Source organism: Podarcis muralis, chromosome Z (genome assembly GCF_964188315.1).
Source record: "Podarcis muralis chromosome Z, rPodMur119.hap1.1, whole genome shotgun sequence".
Classification (NCBI taxonomy): Eukaryota; Metazoa; Chordata; class Lepidosauria; order Squamata; family Lacertidae; genus Podarcis; species Podarcis muralis.
This window is the reverse complement of record NC_135673.1, coordinates 19493965-19513591: the sequence shown is the minus strand read 5'-3', so window position 1 is coordinate 19513591 and position 19627 is coordinate 19493965. Positions and strand designations below refer to the sequence as shown.

At 49.2% G+C, this 19627-nt stretch overlaps 1 protein-coding gene across 1 annotated transcript; it reads left to right on the top strand.

Moving 5' to 3' along the window:
• Positions 1 to 443: 443 nt before the first annotated feature.
• Positions 444 to 18907, top strand: NALF2 (NALCN channel auxiliary factor 2). Its single transcript, XM_028715319.2, has 3 exons — positions 444 to 2236; positions 12029 to 12200; positions 13806 to 18907. The coding sequence occupies exons 1-3, from the start codon at positions 1451 to 1453 to the stop codon at positions 14192 to 14194; spliced, it is 1347 nt and encodes a 448-aa protein (XP_028571152.1). The 5' UTR covers positions 444 to 1450; the 3' UTR covers positions 14195 to 18907.
• Positions 18908 to 19627: the final 720 nt, after the last annotated feature.

Here is a 19627-nt window from a genome sequence, read left to right as displayed (position 1 = left end):
AACTACTATTATCCCCCATCAGAGTGCAAAGTTCAAACAAGCAGGAGTGACTGTCTCAGCTGCTTCAGACTCTCAGATGGGGGAGGAACAGGATGTGATAGAGACCAAACACAGGGGGACCCACAATTGTCATGATTCCCCCCCCTCAAGCAGCTGGCAGGGGAAATGGGCCTCTACAGGTTCTGGGAGGCAGACGAACTGGAAGCCCCCTCCTTTGTAAGGAGGATGCCTTTGAGGGGTGTGGAGGTGCTTCATAGAATACTAGAGTTGGAAGGCACCCCAAGGTTCATCTCATCCAACCCCATGCCATGCAGGAATCACAGTTAAGGAATCCCTGGAGGGTAACCGTCCAAACTCTGCTTTAAAACCTCCAACAAAGGAGAGCTCGCCACCTTCCCAGGGAGTCCCTTCCACAGTCGAGAGAGTGGGCGTCCAGGCAATATAGGAGCGGCGGCGGCGGCGGCGCGTGCTTCTTGGCCGAAGGCTGGCCGGAGCTGTCCTTTCAGAACCACAGCGCCAGCGGAGAGAGGCTGTCGCGACAATGGAGATGCTCGGGAACAGTCGACGGAAGCCCGAGGCCCTTTCTCCGTCCCTCCCGGGGAAAAAGTTGCCCGGAGAGGGTGCCTGGAAGGGGTAACGGAGGGGGTTTTCTTGAGGGGAGCCAGATTGGAGGGGGACCCCAGAAGGAGTCTCAGCCCGCTGCCCCACTAGCTGTCCGGCCAAGGGAAGGAGGAAGCGCGCCGCCGGCTCGAGGGGTGTTGGGGCCGGTAGCAAGCAGCGCGCACGCGCCCTCGCGCAGCAGCAGCAGCAGCCCACTCCCCACCCCATTCCTCAAGGTGTTCACGGAAGATGGCGACGGCTTGAAGGCGAGCGATGGGCAGGCGGAGTTCCCCCCGGCGCCAGGCTCCTGCTCCGCGACGCGGCTGTCCGGAGGAGAAGCGGGTGAAGGCGGAGCGGGCGCGCGGCGAGCGATCGGGAGCGAGCCGGCCGGCCAGGCCCCGTCGGAGCTGAGCGGGGATGGGGGGGAGGGGGAGAAGGAGGAGGGCCGAGCGGTGACGGACGGACGGAGCCGGAGCCGGGGGATGCCGACGCGCCGGGGCCGGCCATGGTGAGGGGCCTCCCGTCGGCGGCGACGCAGCACCATGCCCTGCCCGGCGGGAGCCCTTAGCAGCAGCAGCAGCCCCGCGGCGGCAGCGGCAGGAAGAGGCTGGGGGCGCCCTCGGGGCGGGGATCGGCGGCGGAGGGCGCGGCGGCGGACGGGGGGCGCCGCTGCCGCGCGTCGCCTCGTGGCCGGGGATGCTTCTGCCGCCGCCGCCCGTCGTCGCCGAGCCACCATGCCGCGGAGGAGGAGGAGGAGGAGGCCGGTGACATTACCGGGGAGGGGGTGCGGAGAGGAGCCCCGAGAAGGAAGAGGAGCCGGAGCCCCCCCGCCGCCGCCCCCTCCAAAAATATGACCGGCGGCGCCGCCTCCCAGAACCGCCGCCGTTGCATCCGAACCCCGCCGAACCCCCCCGAGAAACCGTGCGCCGACTCGGAGCGGGCCCAGAAATGGCGCCTGTCGCTGGCCTCTCTCCTCTTCTTCACCGTCCTTCTCTCCGACCGCCTCTGGCTTTGCGCCGCCGCCGGGGCCCAGCTCAGAGCCCAGGATAGGAGCGTCGCCCAACCGGAGGCCGCGGTGAGGAGCGGTGGAGGCGCAGCCCCGACAGCGGAGGCGCGGCTCTGCCCCAACCAGGACTTGAGCTCAGCTTGTGGCCAACCGGCCGCGCCTCCCAGACCAGAAGCCGCGGCGGCGAGCAGCCCCGACGGCGCGGCCCCGACGGCGCAGCCCTGCCTGGACTTAAGCTCTGCCTGCAGCCACCGCCGCCTCTTGCAAGGGCCTCCCGGGTCCGCCTTCTCGGCCGCCGCGCCTGCTGAGGCGTCCCCGCCGCAGCTAGCCTTCCTGGAGCGGCACTTCCGCGGCTTGCGGCTCCCTTTCTGCCAAGCCTACACCGTCTGGGACCTGCTGCTGGGCATGGCCGCCGCGGAGAGCCTGGACTGCAGCCTCCGGAGCCTGTTGGCCGACGTGGCAGCGGCGGCAGGCGGGGCGCAGCGCGGGGAGGCCTGCAGCAGCTGTCTCGAGGCCTACCAGAGGCTGGACCAACACGCTCAGGAAAAGTACGAGGAGTTCGAGGAGCTGCTGGAGAAGTACCTGCAGGCCGAGGACTATTCCGTGCGCTCCTGCCTGAGAGACTGCAAGGTAGGGTTGTCGTCGTCATCGTTGCTTCTGTTGTTGTTGTTAATTACATTTATAGACTGCCCTGTTTTCTCTAAGGAGCTCAGTGTGGCGCACATACCATATTTCTCCCTGTTTTATCCTCACAAGAACCCTGCAAAGTAGGCTGAGAGGCAAAGACTGGCTCCCAAGGTCACACCCAATGAGATTCATGGCCAAGTGGGGATTTGAACCCTGGTATCACCCAGCTCATAATTCAGCCCTTTAACCTCTACACCATTATGCAACCCCCGAGCAGAAGCTTTTAATGTTTAACAGACTATTGTATTTTAATATTTTGTTGGAAGTCACCCAGAGTGGCTGGGAAAACCCAGCCAGATGGGTGGGGTATAAATAATAAATTATTATTATTATTATTATTATTATTATTATTATTATTATTATTATTATTATATTATACACCACACTTGCTCTCAGTTGTGAGAATTTGTAGAATGGGGGGTCACACCAGGAGCTCCTTCCTCTCCCATGGAAGGAATCTGGGCTTTCTCTTATTTCATTACATCTATTCATTGCACTTATTTCCACTTTAGGGGCCAGCCCCTCCTCATGTAATCCCTACAACAACCCTGCAAGGTAGGTTAGCTTCAGAGAAGACAGTGTCTGGACCCCAAGGTTGCACCCAGTGAGCTATAGGATTGAGCAGCGATTTGAACCCTGGTCCCTCAGGTCCTCATCCTCATTGATCCCCACAACAACTCTGAGAGGTAGGTTAGGCTGACAGGCAGATACTGTGTTCCCCACCCCCTGTGAGTTTCCTGGAGTCTGAGAGGGGGTTTGAACCCTGAGCTCTCACAGGTCCGTAGTCCAACCTTCTACCCATTATACCACACTGGCTCTCTGGGAGTAAGTTACTTGTTTTGCTTCAGGGATGGCTAGCAGACCCTGTTTTGAGCTCAAGGGTGACTAATATAACCCCATTTGCTTGCCCACACCTGCCTACCTTACTCATTTGAAGTACCATGTGAGGCCCCTGGTCCTGTATCCCTGCTTAAGGGATGAGTCCAGGTTGTGGGGGAGGTAGCATGGCTCGGATCTAGGTGCAGAATCATGGAATTGTAGTAAAAGCACAGCAGGAAAATGTGGTGTTATAAAGCAGGGAAAACAGAGGGTCAGTGAATTGGGGGAGGTTTGCCATCAGTGGCTGCTAGCCATGATGGCGATGCTCTGCCTCCACCGTGAGAGACAGGAATGCTTCTGAATACCAGTTGCTGGAAACCAACTCTCAGAAGTTCATGTGTCTTCCATAGCACCCAGTTACATTATGGGACTCAGGCAGGAGGCAGTGGTGAGGGGCTGTAAAAGAGGACTGAACAAATTTTTGAAAAGGAGAAAGCTATTGATGGCTGCGGGTTAAAGCCTCAGCACCTAGGACTTGCCGATCGAAAGGTCGGCGGTTCGAATCCCCGCGGCGGGGTGCGCTCCCATCGTTCGGTCCCAGCACCTGCCAACCTAGCAGTTCGAAAGCACCTTCAGGTGCAAGTAGATAAATAGGGACCGCTTTATAGTGGGAAGGTAAACGGCGTTTCCGTGTGCTGCGCTGGCTTGCCAGATGCAGCTTGTCACGCTGGCCATGTGAGGCGGAAGTGTCTGCGGACAGCGCTGGCCCCCGGCCTCTAGAGTGAGATGAGCGCACAACCCTAGAGTCTGTCAAGACTGGCCCGTACGGGCAGGGGTACCTTTACCTTTACCTTTACCTTTATTGATGGCTGCTGGCCAGAATGGCTGTGCTCTGCCTCTCGTATCTGAGGCATCAATACTTCTGAGTAACAGTTGCTGGAAGCCACTGGAGGGGAGAGTTGCTCTTGTGCTTAGGTCCTCCTTGCAGATCTCCCTTTGGGGTATCCAGTTGGTCACTATGAGAATTCTGGACTAGATGGGCCTTTGACCTGACCTAGCAGGCTTTTCTTATGTTCTTGTGCTCATGTTCCGCATGCTGGTTTCCCGCAGGCATATGTGCCCCTGTCACAAGATGCTGCTGGACTCCAACTCCCATCAGCCCCAGTTGTCAGCATGTTTAGAGGTCAGGGAGGAGCATGGGAGTTGTAATCCAGCAGCAAGTGAACAGCTCTGTCCTGTGGCAACTTTATTAATGCTATCATTATTAATTAAATATACTAGTCTCAAAGTGACATATAACATTTTAAAGGAATGAACAAACATAAATACATTGAAACATTTTTTTTTATTAAAAAAATCAGCTGTCTATGAATCTCGGCTTATTGCTGATATATACAGTGGTACCTCGGGTTACATACGCTTCAGGTTACATACGCTTCAGGTTACAGACTCTGCTAACCCAGAAAGAGTACCTCGGGTTAAGAACTTTGCTTCAGGATGAGAACAGAAATCGTGTTCCGGCGGCTCGGCAGCAGCAGGAGGCCCCATTAGCTAAAGTGGTGCTTCAGGTTAAGAACGGACCTCCGGAACGAATTAAGTACTTAACCCAAGGTACCACTGTACTGCAAATAAAAGCAATCATATACAGTGAGGGGGGGAAGTATTTGATCCCCTGCTAAATTTGCCCATTTGGCCTCTGACGAAGAAATGACCAGTCCATAATTTTAATGGTAGGTTTATTGGAGCTGTGAGAGACAGAATAACAACAGGAAAACACCCAGAAACCCATAAAAACAAAAGTCAGAGGCTGATGTGCATTATAATGAGTGAAATAAGTATTTGATCCCTTTGCAAAAGATGGCTTAGTACTTGGTGGCAAAACCCTTGTTGGCAATTACAGAGGTAAGACGTTTCTTGTAGGTGGCCACCAGGTTTGCACACATCCCAGGAGGCACTTTGTCCCACTACTCTTTGTAGAGCCTCTCCAAGTCAGTAAGATTTCGAGGCTGATGTGTAGCTACTCGAACCTTCAGCTCCCTCCACAGATTTTCAATGAGATTAAGGTCTGGAGACTGGCTAGGCCACTACAGGACCTTAATGTGCTTCTTTTTGAGCCACTCCTTTGTTGCCTTGGCCTTGTGTTTTGGGTCATTGTCATGCTGGAATACCCATCCTCGACCCATTTTCAATGCCCTGGCTGAGGGAAGGAGGTTCTCCCCCAAGATTTGACAATACATGGTCCTGTCCATCGTCCCTTCGATGCAGTGAAGGTGTCCTGTCCCCCTAGCAGAAAAACACCCCCAAAGCATAATATGTCCCCCTCCATGTTTGACAGTGGGGATGGTGTTCTTGGGGTCGTAGGCAGCATTCCTTCCATTACAAACACGGCGAGTTGCATTGATGCCAAAGAGCTCAATTTTGGTCTAATCTGACGACAACACTTTTACCCAGTTCTTCTCTTGGTCATTCAGATGTGCATTGACAAACTACAGACAGGCCTGTACATGTGTTGTCTTGACCAAGGGGACCTTGCGGGCTCTGCAAGATCTCAGTCCTTCACGGCTTAGTGTGTTACCAACTGTTTTCATGGTGACTATGGTCCCAGCTGCCCAGAGATCAATGACAAGTTCCCCCCGTGTAGTTCGGGCCTGCTTCATCACTGTTCTCATGATCATTGCAACTCCACGAGATGAGATCTTGCATGGAGCCCCAGACCGAGGGAGCTTGACAGTTATTTTGTGTTTCTTCCATTTGCGAATTATTGCACCAACTGTTGTCACCTTCTCACCAAGCTGCTTGGCAATAGTCTTGTAGCCCAGTCCAGCCCTGTGCAGGTCTACAATCTTGTCCCTTACATCCTTGGGCAGCTCTTTGGTCTTGGTCATGGTGGCTACTTTGGAATCTGCTGGGTTGATTGCTTCTGTCGATAGGTGTCTTTTGTACAGGTACAGTGGCACCTCGGGTTACATACGCTTCAGGTTACATACCCTTCAGGTTACAGACTCCGCTAACCTAGAAATAGTGCCCCGGGTTAAGAACTTTGCTTCCGGATGAGAACAGAAATCGTGTGGCAGCGGCGCAGCAGCAGTGGGAGGCCCCATTAGCTAAAGTGGTGCTTCAGGTTAAGAACAGTTTCAGGTTAAGAACGGACCTCAGGAACAAATTAAGTACGTAACCAGAGGTACCACTGTACTATAACTAGCTGGGATTATAGGTAAGACCTCCACAGCAGGCACTTCTAATCTCAGCTCATTACATACAGTGAAGATACCAGGTAGCCTGGCATCTGGCTGGTTGATAGGGGATCAAATACTTATTTCACTCATTATAATGCACATCAATCTGTGACTTTTGTCTTCTGGGTTTCTGGGGGTTTTCCTGTTGTTATTCTGTCTCTCACAGCTACAAAAAAAACCTACCATTAAAATTATGGACTGGTCATGTCTTCATCAGAGGGCAAATGGGCAAATTTAGCAGGGGATCAAATACTTATTTCACTCATTATAATGCACATCAATCTGTGACTTTTGTCTTCTGGGTTTCTGGGGGTTTTCCTGTTGTTATTCTGTCTCTCACAGCTACAAAAAAAACCTACCATTAAAATTATGGACTGGTCATGTCTTCATCAGAGGGCAAATGGGCAAATTTAGCAGGGGATCAAATACTCCCCACCACTGTATATATATATACACACACACACACACACACACACACACACACACACAAACTAGATTAAAACTTATCATGTGTGCAAAAAAAGGTCATAGTTAAAAGCCAAAGACCTGGCAAAAGAGGATTTTATTTATTTATATTTGCCTGGGAGTTAAAGATATAGTATCTTAGAATTATTATTGATGTTAACTAGGGTGGCTCAATTGCAGGTTTCCAAACAGAGGTTGGATGGCCACTTGTTAGGGGTGTTTTAGCTGAGATTCCTGCATTGCAAGGGTTGGATTAGATGAGCCCTGGAACGCTTCAGACCCTACAATTCTATTATTAATTAAAAGCCAAAAAGGCCTGGCAGAAAAGAAATGTTTTTGCCTAGCACTTAAAGTTATGTAATGATGGTGCCAGGAGAGCTCTCATTGGGGAGAGCATTCCACAAGGTGGGAGCCACTACTGAAAAGGCCCTATTCACGCATGGCCAACCTGCAGACCTCCCATGGAAGGGGAGCAAAGAAAAGGGCTTCAAATGATGGTCGTAGGGACTGGGGTGGTTCCAATTGGGATGTATTGGGATCCTAAGGCACATAAGGCTTTATAGGTCAAAACCTTTGAATTAACTTTGAAGTACCAAGGACTAGGTAGCCCATTTTTGTGGTGGTATCTGAAAGATCTTTGTGGGACGAGTTCTTGCAAATTCTTCATCCAAATGAGGTGGCCTAGTATTTGGTGGCTGTGAAAAAGGCAAGCTCAGTGCTAAGGGTCATAAGGAAAGGAACTGAAAATTGAAAACTGCAGGTATCATAATGCTCCATTATGCAAATCTACAGTGCATTTGTGTAGAGTTCTGGCCGCCTCACCTCAGGAAGGATATTGTGGAGTTGGGATAGGTTCAGAAAAGGGCAAGCAAAGCAGTCAAGGCAATTGGAGCGGCTCCCCAAGGAGAAAAGGTTGCAGCAATCTGGGACAATTTGGAGAAAAGGTGAGGACGATATGACATGATAGAAATTTATAAAATGATGCATGGCATGGAGAAAGTGGATTGAAAAAAGCTCTCCTCTCTCGCTCGTCATTAAAACTCATCAACACCCAATGTGGGAAGATTTGCGAAAGATGAAAGAAATTCCCACAGAAGGCATTGATGCCCACCATAGTGGAGAGGGCTCTCAATGGTTACTAGCCACAATGGCTCTGATCTGCTTCCACAGCTGGAGGTAGCATTGCTTCTGAATACCAGCTGCTGGGAACCACAAGTAGAAAGAATCGCTCTTGTGCTGGGATCCTACTTGTGGGTTTTCCATCTGGTTGGCTCCTGTGTAATCCTTAACAACACCACTGTGAGGTGAGTGAGGTGAGTTAGGCTGAGAGAAGGCGGCGACAGGCCCCTAAGGTCACACCCAGCAAACTTTGTGGCCAAGTGGGAATTTAAACCCTAGTCTCCAGGTCCTAGGCCTCATTTAATCCCCACAACAATCCTGTGAGGTAGGGAAAGGGAAAGGGACCCCTGACCATTAGGTCCAGTCCAGGACAACTCTGGGGTTGCGGCGCTCATCTCGCTTTATTGGTCGAGGGAGTCGGCATACAGCTTCCGGGTCATGTGGCCAGCATGGCTAAGCCGCTTCTGGCAAACCAGAGCAGTGCACAGAAATGCTGTTTACCTTCCCACCAGAGCGGTAGCTATTTATCTACTTGCACTTTGACGTGCTTTCCAACTGCTAGGTTGGCAGGAGCAGGGACCGAGCAATGGGAGCTCACCCCGTCGCAAGGATTCGAACTGCCGACCTTCTGATCGGCAAGTCCTAGGCTCTGTGGTTTAACCCACAGCGCCACCCGCATCCCTCACCCTGTTATGTAAAGGTAAAGGTACCCCTGCCCGTACGGGCCAGTCTTGACAGACTCTGGGGTTGTGCACTCATCTCACTCTATAGGCCGGGAGCCAGCGCTGTCCACAGACACTTCCGCCTCACGTGGCCAGCGTGACAAGCTGCATCTGGCGAGCCAGCGCAGCACACGGAAACGCCGTTTACCTTCCCACTATAAAGCGGTCCCTATTTATCTACTTGCACCCGGGGGTGCTTTCGAACTGCTAGGTTGGCAGGCGCTGGGACCGAGCAGCGGGAGCGCACCCCGCCGCGGGGATTCGAACCGCCGACCATGCGATCGGCAAGTCCTAGGCGCTGAGGTTTAACCCACAGCGCCACCCGCGTCCCGACCACCCTGTTAGGTAGGTCATGCCAAAAGGCAGTGGCTGGCTCCCAAGGTCACTCCCAGTGGGCTTTACGGATGGAAGAAAATTTGAACCCCAGTCTCTCCCTGGTCCTTAATCCGACACTCTAACCGCTACACCTCGGTGATGCCAGGGAGGGGGCACTGACTTAGTTTTGGGGGAATGTCTTCTTCCTGAAGCAGTTCATCCCAAGTATCCATGTTGTGGTGTCAGGACAGCAGCACATAGCATTCCCCCACAGCTTCATCCGTTTCCCAGAGGCAGAGGTTTGCCTTATAAAGTTGGAAGGGACCCCAACGGTCATCTAGCCCTGCAGTGCAGTAATCACAGCTTTCTTGTGTGCTAAAAATGGGTGGGGACCACATATCTCTCTCTACCCCCATTGTCTGATCCTTTGCAAGGATGTGATTCAGAGAGAAGGAAGTCCTTCATGCAGCACAGAGTTAAGCTGTGGAACTCCCTCCTACAGGATGGTTTTAAAAGAGGATTAGGGAAATCCTCTTATGATTCCTCAGTGCTGCTCTAGCTGCCTGCTCCTCCCTTGAAAAGCAGAGCCGCCCCCTTCATTTCTTCCGCACATATTTGCATTGCAGCATTTCAGTTTATTCGATGCTTGCTCTTCAAATACTCCCGAGTATAGAAACGCAACTATAAAATATACACGGATTAAAATGGAACAATAAAAACAACAATATAATTCTGAGAAGCAAAGCAACCCCCAACCACCACCCACAAAAAAAGAAAAAGAAAATTATCCTTTAAAGGCAGCAGTTATTGGGAATTGCAGTTTTATTGCGGTCAGAGCATCTGGATTGGGTCTGTCTCATAAATCATGAATGCAGGGAAATGAGCACTGCTAATGAGATGTTTGAGCATCTGTTCAAGCTCGGCACACACGGTAGCCCTTTAAAGCAGGCTAGAGAAGAGTTCACTCTCTTAGGCAGCACAACCTGTGGGTGGGGCATGTCCACAGCTCACATTTCCATGAGTTTTATAGCATCTTTCAGGGATGCTTTAGTTGTGATTCCTGCATTACTGGACTGGATGACTATTGGGGCACCTTCCTTACAACTCTACATTGACTGTTCTCAAGCAGAGTTTGGATGGTCACCTGTCAGGGATTCTTTAGTGATGATCCCTGCATTTCAAGGGGTTGGTCCTGATTACCCTTCTGGGGGTCCCTTCCAGCTCTACAATTCTATGAATTGCATAGGAAGCAGGATTGTCCGTCATTTCCCTTCGAAAACCGCCGGTTTCCTTCTCCTGCTGGGAAATCCTGGTCCAGCCGCAACACTCAGCTCATGGCTGCCATGGCAACCACATCTGCTTCCCAGAGAAATGTGCAGGATGCATGTGGGGGTGGGCACGTCAGGGCAGCACAACCAAGTTTGGGGGAGTGAGCAAGCGAGTGGTAGCCACAAGCAAAGGACGGGAAGGGAGGAAACAGCCCCTCTCAAAACTTCCCCTTCTCTAGCGTCACCGAAAAAGAGGCAAGAAGGATATCCCCACCACCACCAACATTTGGAGCCTGACACTCCTTATTGATGGTGTCGTTGCTAAATGAAGCCCTTTATTGATGGTGGTGTCAGCATTATTCTTTAGTGCATTTATTCACTGGTTTACATAATGTGAATCACAGAGTTGCCTGGTTGGAAGGAGACCCTGAGGGCCATATAGTCCAGCCCCCTTCAGTGCACAAATTGCAACTAAGGAATCCCCGACAGATGGCCATCCAGCCCCTAGTTAGAAATCTCCAGTGAGGAGATTTCTCCAAGGAGAGTTGGTGTTCTTAGATCATAGAACTGGAAAAGGACAGTGAGGGTCATCTAGTCTAAACTTGCAACGCAGGAATTTCCCTTGCAACGCAGGAATCACAGCTGTACTGTATTACTGTGCTACTCCGTTATAACATGACTCCATTTCTTGATGAAGATGTTATCTTGATGTCCACCAACTCTGGTTCTCACAATATATGGAAGCTTAACCATGCATAACTACATCCCAGATTTTAGTTATCCATTCTCTCCTGAATGGAGTTATCACACACCCACACCCATTTTGACAGATAATGAAATCAAACATGAAACGAAGCAGGATGATGGTGCAGAAAGGAGTGTAGACAAAGCTAGACAAAGGAGAAGGAGGGGAGAGAAAGAGGCTGCCGGCAGTGGGGAGGGTAGCATTTGGAAGCAAATAACTGTAGTAGAGCATCATTATTTGTAAAGCCAGGGGCAATATTTTGAGAGAGAAAGGAGCTGCTCTGGTGCCAACTTGAACTGTGTCATGCAGAGGAAAGTTTAAAAGATAGATTTTATTTACCCTCTGTGGGACCTGTGCACATCGACTAACTACTAAGAGGAGATACCGTGGAGCTTTATTTCTTATTCCTAACCTCTGTGCTTATGCTTTGAACTGGTGGCAAAAATGAGTGCGTTCCGGTTAGGTTTCAACTGCTCAGCCTAGTGTTCAAATGTAGGAGCAAGAGGCAGCAGCGTCACCTGCTAGACCCTGGACCCCCACAATCAGCGAAGGCTGAAATATTACAGGAAGAAGTCCAGCAGGTGAAGCTCTCATGACCATAACTTGTAAACAGGGCATTTAGCAGAAGAGTTTGAGGGGGGTGCCTGGAATGCTGTCTCACAGGGTCCGTGGGACCAAGAGACATGAATGGTGAGGGAGCTGCTGCAGTGATCTGCAGCACCTGTTCTGTTTGTCTGCCTGACTGAGAACGTGCAAAGGTCCAGGTCCAGAGGCATTCCTTTATTCCTCAATGGTTAGGGGCATTTGAACACTGTGAGAACAAGATGCTAGACCAGCTGGGCCATTGGCCTCATGCAGCAGAGCTCCTCTTACGTTTATTCCAAATCCAATTGCAGGGGTGCTGGGTTTACATTCTTTCTGTACAGTGTTTCTCTTTATTCCTACCTTCAGAGCATGCAAGGCTGCTCCCTGTTGCGTCCACACCTGTGTCAGTCTTGTGGATCCCATTTTTCTAATGCCCCCTTCTCCTCCCTCCCTTCCTGCAGGCTGTCTACAAGGCATGGCTGTGCTCTGAGTACTTCAATGTGACCCAACTGCAGTGCCAACACCGGATCCCATGCAAGCAATACTGCCTGGAGGTGCAAACAAGATGTCCCTTCGTCTTGCCCGACAATGACGAGCTGATCTATGGAGGGTTGCCTGGCTTCATCTGCACAGGTGAGGCTTAGAATCTATGTTATAGAATCAGAGAACTGTAGAGTGAGGAGGTGCCCCCAGGTGTCATCTAGTATAACCTCCTTCAATGCAGGAATTTCAGCTCAGAAATCCCTGACAGACAACCATCCAACCTCTGCTTATGAATGAATGAATGAATGAATGAATTTATTAATACGGTCACAGACCAGTGTCAACACACACAATATCACAGACCATAAAAAATATCAGAAATACAAGGGACAATATGAATATAACAAGGATTTAAATATAAAAATTAAAATTAATTGTTAGCGTGCCCCCTGTAATTAACATTTAGGGGTTTGGTCATTATGGGATACCACTTGCTTCCTGCAATTGATTGCAGACGCACAGAATTTAGCTACATTTAATGTAGTCTTGGGATTCTTGTCCTCTAGCAGTAGTTTTAAACTATGGTATTCCGATTCTTTCCTGGACTTATGCAAAACAGGTGTAATAAAAGTCAAACGTATATCCTCATAAAGACGACAACGTAATAATACATGTGAAGCAGTTTCAACTTCCAACGAGCCACAAGGACAGACCCGTGCTGTGTATTCTGCTTATGAACCTCTACTGATGGAGAGCCCACCACCTTCATTAGTCATAGAATTATAGAATTGTAGAGTTGGAACCCAAGAGTCATCTATTCCAACCCCTTGTAATGCAGGAGTTGCAGCTGGACAATCCTTGGCAGACACCATCCAACTTCTGCTTAAGAACTTCCACTGAAGGACAGCACACCACCTTCTGAGGGAGTCTGTCCTACTGTCAAACAGCTTGTATTCCCTGATCATTGGGATCGTTGGATTTGTATATTTGGACAAAATATATTCTGCTTGTCCAAGATACTATCCACAGGGAGTTAGCCTTGGACTCGTCCAAAGCCTGCCTAGTGTTTCTTTAAAAAAAATAAAGATATCAACACAATTACCAACCCAAAAGTGAAGTAGCAGGGTATTGCATCATATCCAAAGCAAGCAAGCAAGCAAACAATAAATGAAAAGAGAAAGAAATGGTGAGACACACCGATAAAAATTGATACATTCCTACTTCCCAAGTTGGCATGGATGGTAAATGTTGAGCATCTGTGTCCAAAGCACTGGAAATGAAAGTCCCACCAGGTGGCATAGAAGCCTCCTGGATCCCCCAACCTGGAAACACATAGCTTATGTGTCATTTTTTTCCACAAAAGCCAAAGTCCTTAAGTTCTTATACCACCCAGCCAAATGCATATTTTTCAAGCTTTTCCACTGCTGGCCCATTGAAACCCTAGCACTACAGGGGGTTGCAGCAGATGACCATTGGGGTCCCTTCCAACTCTTCAGTTCTATGATTAAGGGCTCAAATTCACCCTGTTGATTTCCCATGCCTTGTGCATTAGTACAGAGACAAAGGAAGCCACAAGCCATTCCGTCCAAATGCTTGCTTCTTGCTTTTTTTACCGCCTATTTGAGGGTTCCTATAGTGCAACCCTGGTTTCCTGTACACCAGTGAGCTCTCCTGAAGGTAGCGTTTAGCAGACCTGTGCCACTTCTGATGCCACCTCTTCCTTCTCCTCCTTTGTTTCTGTTCTTATTCTGCCAGGGTTGCTGGAGAGGGAGCTGCCTGACCAGGAAGCCAAGTGCTGTGATGTGCGGTGGGACTCCTGCGACCGGCACCTGGAAGGCTATCGCAATGCATCTGCCAAATCAGAGCCATTCCACGACCAACACCACAACACCCCCCATAACCACCAGCAACGGCAGCAGCAGCACTACAACCTCTACTATCACCACACCCAGTACCACCACCACCACCCGTCCCTGCTGCCAGTGTCTGCAGGGTCCCGCCTCAGCAACAGCAAGATCCGGTTCTGCGTCCTGGTCCTGATGCTCCTCCACACCATGGTGTCCTTCTCGAGCGTGCACAGCAGCGGGGGACTGAGCTTGGGGGCCTACCCCACCATGGATGAGACCCTCGCAAGGGACGAGTGAACCTCCTCTGCAAGGCAGGGAAAAAGGAAACCTCCAGCTCTTTTCTCACCTGGAGGAAAGAAGGGGTTTGGGTGGGCACAATGAAGCTCTCCCTACAGTGGCGGGGGCGGCGGCACAGGACTGGGGGTGACACAGACAAAGCCACCCCAACGCAGAGCCCCCTCCCACCCCCCAGAGCAGGTCGTCGCAGGGCCCGCCCTGCAGTGGGTGAGTCTCTGAAGCGTTTGGGGGGCTGTGGGAACAAGCGATTGTTCAACAGCAGGCGTCAGACTGGGCCTCTGGGGGGGAAATGGCTCAGTGAGCAGCAGGCCTTAGGCTGGGCCTCTGGAGAATAGAGTTATGTCAGCAGGAGGCCTCAGGCACGGCCTCTGGAGAAAAGGGTTTGATCGGCTGCAGACCTCAGGCTGGGTCTCTGCAGGGAAAAATGGTTCTGTCAGCAGCAGGCCTCAAGCTGTCGGCCTTCAGCCTCATAGAGGCTCAGAGGCCGAGGAAAGGCCCACAGTGGGGCTTGGAAAGAACTGCCTTCTTAGGAAAGGCAACCCCCCCCCCCGGCCCACCAAGGGCCACTTCTCTGGCCGCCACCACACATAACATGTCTCGTTTATGGGGCCACAGTGATCTCTTCCCCATACTGGGTAACTTGCCCTAGGGGCAAAAGAAACGGCTTGGCAGAGATCCGTTGTTGTTTTTCCCCTCCCCCATCATCCTCTAAGCCCAATCCAAACTATAATTGTGATGGCGCACTGCCCTGCTGCCCCCTGCCCCCACCTGTAGGAACCTCCATCAGTCACTAATAATTCCCAAGCAACCTTTTCAGTGCTCTTGGTCAAGCCATGTTATGTGATGGGTTGGCTCTTCAGCATTGCAATGGGTTGGACTAGATGGCGCTTGGGTTCCTTCCAGCTCTACTATGATACGGTTTTTCAAGTGGGGTTCTCTTGCTCCTTAAAGAGCTTAAATTGAGGGCATGCCTGCATCACCCTTGTCCTCCAGGAGATGTCCTAGGACATGCAACCAATAGCAGGTCCACTCCTGCTCCTCCTCCCACCCCCGCTGGTGTGGTCCAATTTTTCCATTTTTGGAATTGGTTTGGCAATCGCTGGGAGTTCCCTCATATTTGAAATAAGAGTTTTATTGGCAGAACTGCAGCTTGGAAGGGAAAGGGTTAAATTTATAGAACGGTATAATTGGAAAGGGTCCCAAGGGTCTTCTAGTAAAATCCCTGCAATGCAGGAATCCAATACAGTAAATCACTCCTGCTTTTCCACTTTCTGTGATCCTGATATTGATTTTTTAAAAAAACCCACACCCTTTCCATTGCTGCTAGTCAGGCTTTTTAAAGAAACCATTTTTTAAATGAAGTCTTTAAAGTCAGGTCTTGTTTGGCCCAGAACGGTCAAGAGACAGATTCCCTTTTTGAACGTGGAGTTTCTCCTTGTTATTTGAACTGTCCCTGCTCTGCTAAAGAGAATTTCCCCCAAAGTTCATCCAGTAATCATAGTATCATCATCATCATTATCATTATAAAGAATAACCAACAGATAGCCATCTATCTCATGTTTAGAAAGGAGAGTCCATCTACCACCTTCCAACACTTCTTACCCATTGAAAGTTCTTCCTAATGTTTAGTTGGAACCTTCTTTCTTGAAATCTAAATCCTTTGGTTTGGATCCTCACTTCTGGAGCAGCAGAAAACAAGCTGGCTCCATCTTCCCTGTGACAGCCCTTCAGATATTTGAAGGGCTCTTATGTGGCCTCTCAGTCTCCGCTTCTCCAACTCCCTCAGCTGTTCCTCACAAGGTTTGGTTTCAAGACCCTTAATCATCTTGGTCACTCTCCTCTGCAAACCTTCCAGCTTGCCAAATTCCTTAAACCTGGGTGCCCAGAACCAGACACAGGATTCCAGGAGGGGTCTGATCAAGGCAGAATAGAATGGTGCTATTCTTTCCCTTGTTCTGGACTCCATAGATTTCTGTTGATGCAGCCTAGAATTGCATTAGCTGTTTTTGCTGCTGTATCACACTGTTGATTCATGTTAAGTTTGTGGCCTGTTAAAACCCAATTTTTAACATGTACAGCGGTACTTCAGTTTAAGAACAGTCCAGTTTAAGAACGATTCGATTTACAAACTCCGCAAAACTGGAAGTAGTGTCCCGGTTTGCGAACTTTACCTCGGTCTAAGAACAGAATCCAAACGGTGGAAGGGCACCGGTGGCGGGAGGCCTTATTAGGGAAAGCGCACCTCAGTTTAAGAATAGTTTTGGTTTAAGAACGGACTTCCAGAACAGATTAAGTTCATAAACTGAGGTACCACTGTATATGCACAGTTTTGTGTTTCTTTTAAAGTTATTTTGGGTATTTTTTGTCTTTCACATCAAGGTGAGAGGTTGGGGGGCAATGGGTCATCTGTCAGGGCTTTAGCTAAGATTCCTGCATTGCAGGGGGTTGGATGAGATGGCCCTTGGAGGATACCTTCCAACTCTATGATTCTATGAAATCCGACTTTCTCCCATCATTTGTGATGCACAGAAAATGCTTCTGCCTCTATTTTCCAGTTCTTTGGAACTGTTTACTACAGCCCGAATGAGACAAGGCAGGATGCACAGGGCCCTGATTCCAAGGTCTGTGATTCTGTTGTTATCACCACCTCACCTCCTGGCTGATGGTGTTTGCATTTTTGTTTAAAACCTGCCTTTTCAGTGCAAAAATGTGTTTAGAGCCCTATCATTTTCTGCCCCGAGTTGTGTCTGTTCATTTGATGGTTGGCAATACAAACACTGACACCTTCTGAGAAGGACATGGCTTTACCGTGATACTCTCCGGTCCAAGAATGCAGCAGTACCCACCCACCATCCCCAATTTTTAGTCACCCTAAAAAGGCACTTCTAACTTTTCCTCCATGTCCAAGAGGACATTTCTGGAGAAGCACCCCCCAGGAAGCATTGCAGTGGGTTGGACTGGATGACCCGTGGGGCACCTTCCAGCTCTACAATTCTATGATTCAAAGTTCTAGTCCTTAAACCAAACAAGCTGGAGGTGGGAGGTGGCCAGGCAGCCAATGGAACTGGCAAGGGCAATTGGGTGGGGGGGTGCTCTGATCTAGTATTCAAAATGTGTTGTGTGGGTTCATTTTAAATGTTGCTTTACAATGCTTGTTTTATATATTTTTATTTTAATGATCTCATTTAAAAATACTTCAAGGGCCTTTGTGGTGGACTAGAACCCCAGCACATTGAAACAATGCCTGCCTCTTCTTGTCACTCCACTGAGTGAGATCTGGTGAGCTAAGAGAGGTTGTGGGGAACGTCATTCAGAGACCCGGGGCCTGGTTGCTGCTGAACCCTTCTCAAGTGCTTGTAGGCACCAAGGCCAGGCCTGCCATGGGGGAAAACAAGTCATTTTTTACAGTACATAGTGGTGAGGTTTAAAAGATTAAAGTCATGTTGCTGAAGTCAACATTTTAAAACCTCCTTTCTACTCTCTCCCTGCCTTGTTTCTGTCCTACTTTCTCCTTTCTGGGCTCATCCACACTTTTGCTTACCCCATGTTTTGATTGTGTCATGTGCCAATTAATTTCCTCCAGGTCCGAGAGCTTTTCTCATTTTTTCCACTGCCGTGCCTTGCAAAAAGTCTGATCTTAACTGCTGAATTGGATCTCACCAGATGTGCGGAAGTGTTGCTTAACAGAGGGCTTGTCTACCCTTTTGCTTGCCCCATATTTCAGTCATATCGTGCTGCTATTCGTTCCCATGATTCTGAGACTTCTTGTTGTTGATCCACCACTGTGCCTTGTGAAAATCTGATCTTACCCACTGAATTAAAGATCATAGAAAAAAATTATAGAATTGTACGGTTGGAAGGGATTCCAGGGGTCATCTAGTCCTATCCCTTGCAATGCAGGAATCACAACTTAAGCATCCCTGACAGATGGCCATTCAATCTCTGCTTAAAAACCTCCAGTGAAGGAGAGTCCACCACCTCCCGAGGGAGTCTGTTCCACTGTCAAACAGCTCTTACCCTCAAAGTTATTTGCTCAGTTAAGCAAAATCTCTGGATTTTTTACATGTCTGATAAAGATCTGATTCAGAGGTAAGATTGGATTTATGCAAGGCATGGCCACAGAACAAGAAACTAGGAATTAATTGATACACAATACAATCCAAATATGGGTTGAGTGGAAGTGTGGAGGAGCCCTTAAGCAAAATCTCTCTTGGGACTTTCTGCATAGCTGGCAAAATGTGATTTGGTAAGTGGTACTGGATTTTCGCAAGGAGCAACCGTGGAAGAATGAGAAAAGCTCTCAGACCCAGAGGAATTAATTGGGGCACAATATAATCCAAATAAGGGTCTAGTGAAAGTGCAGACGAGTCAACTGTCATAATAAAGCGACTGTGTCTTTGGAAGGGGGTGGGACGGTTTTCTTACGCCACTTGACACACTGTGCTTCATCTTTAGAACTTTTTTGCACTAGTTCCTATTACATTTATTTTCCAAAAACAGTTTGGGAGTTGAGGGAGGGGGGAAGGGGAAAAAACCAACCCAAACAACAAAACCATGCTATAATTCAGTTGTATTAAAACTATTATCCTACTCTGTGTTTTCAGTAGTCTCTGTACCTGTAACGCTTTCAGTTCCATTGTATTTTGGATCAGGGGTTTTCTCTGCTCCTTGTTTAACCCAGTAAAGAAATAAAATGTTAAGAATTGATGATAACTTTCCCTCCTGGTGCATTATTTCAGCTTTGCAAGTTGAGTTTCCACTTCCACATAGTAAAATATTAACCATTAAAACCTTCCCTAGACAAAGCTGCCTTCAGATTCTTCTAAAAGTTGTGTAGTTCTTTATCTCCTTGACATCTGTTGGGAGGGCGTTCCATAGGGAAGGTGCCACCACCAATAAGGCCCTCTGCCTGGTTCCTGTAACCTCACTATGAGGGAATTGCCAGAAGGCCCTTGGAGCTGGACCTTAGTGTCTGGGCTGAACAATGGGGTAGAGATGCTCCTTCAGGTATACAGGGCTGAAGCCATTTAGGGCTTTAGGTCAGCAGCAACACTTTGAATTGCACTTGGAAACATACAATAAAAACAAAGGCATACAATAAAAACCATATAAAAATGTTAAAAACAGGTATCAGTTAATCATTGTGGAAGGATATCTTCTTCCTCGCCTGGCAGAATAGAAAATATTTCAGCAGCAGTTTAGAAGTTGTCACAAAAGGCAACTGCTGAATCTCCAGTGGCAGGGAGTTCTATGTGCAGAGGCTTTGTTTCTTGTTATCAGATGAACCTTACCAATTGGGGAAATGTCCAATAATGCTCCTGCAGATAATCTCATTGATCATGCTTTCTTGGAAGTTTTGAAATACGGGTTGGATGGCCATCTGTCAGGGGTTATTTAGCTGTGAATCCTGAGTTAAATGGCCCTTGGGGTTCC

What these genes read in the sequence shown, in the direction of transcription:
- NALF2 (XM_028715319.2), top strand. Translation starts at nt 1,451, where the DNA reads ATGACCGGCGGCGCCGCCTCCCAGAACCGCCGCCGTTGCATCCGAACC. An exon ending in CCTGCCTGAGAGACTGCAAG is followed by an intron (nt 2,237 to 12,028) that starts GTAGGGTTGTCG and finishes CCCTTCCTGCAG; the next exon opens with GCTGTCTACAAGGCATGGCT. An exon ending in GCCTGGCTTCATCTGCACAG is followed by an intron (nt 12,201 to 13,805) that starts GTGAGGCTTAGA and finishes TTATTCTGCCAG; the next exon opens with GGTTGCTGGAGAGGGAGCTG.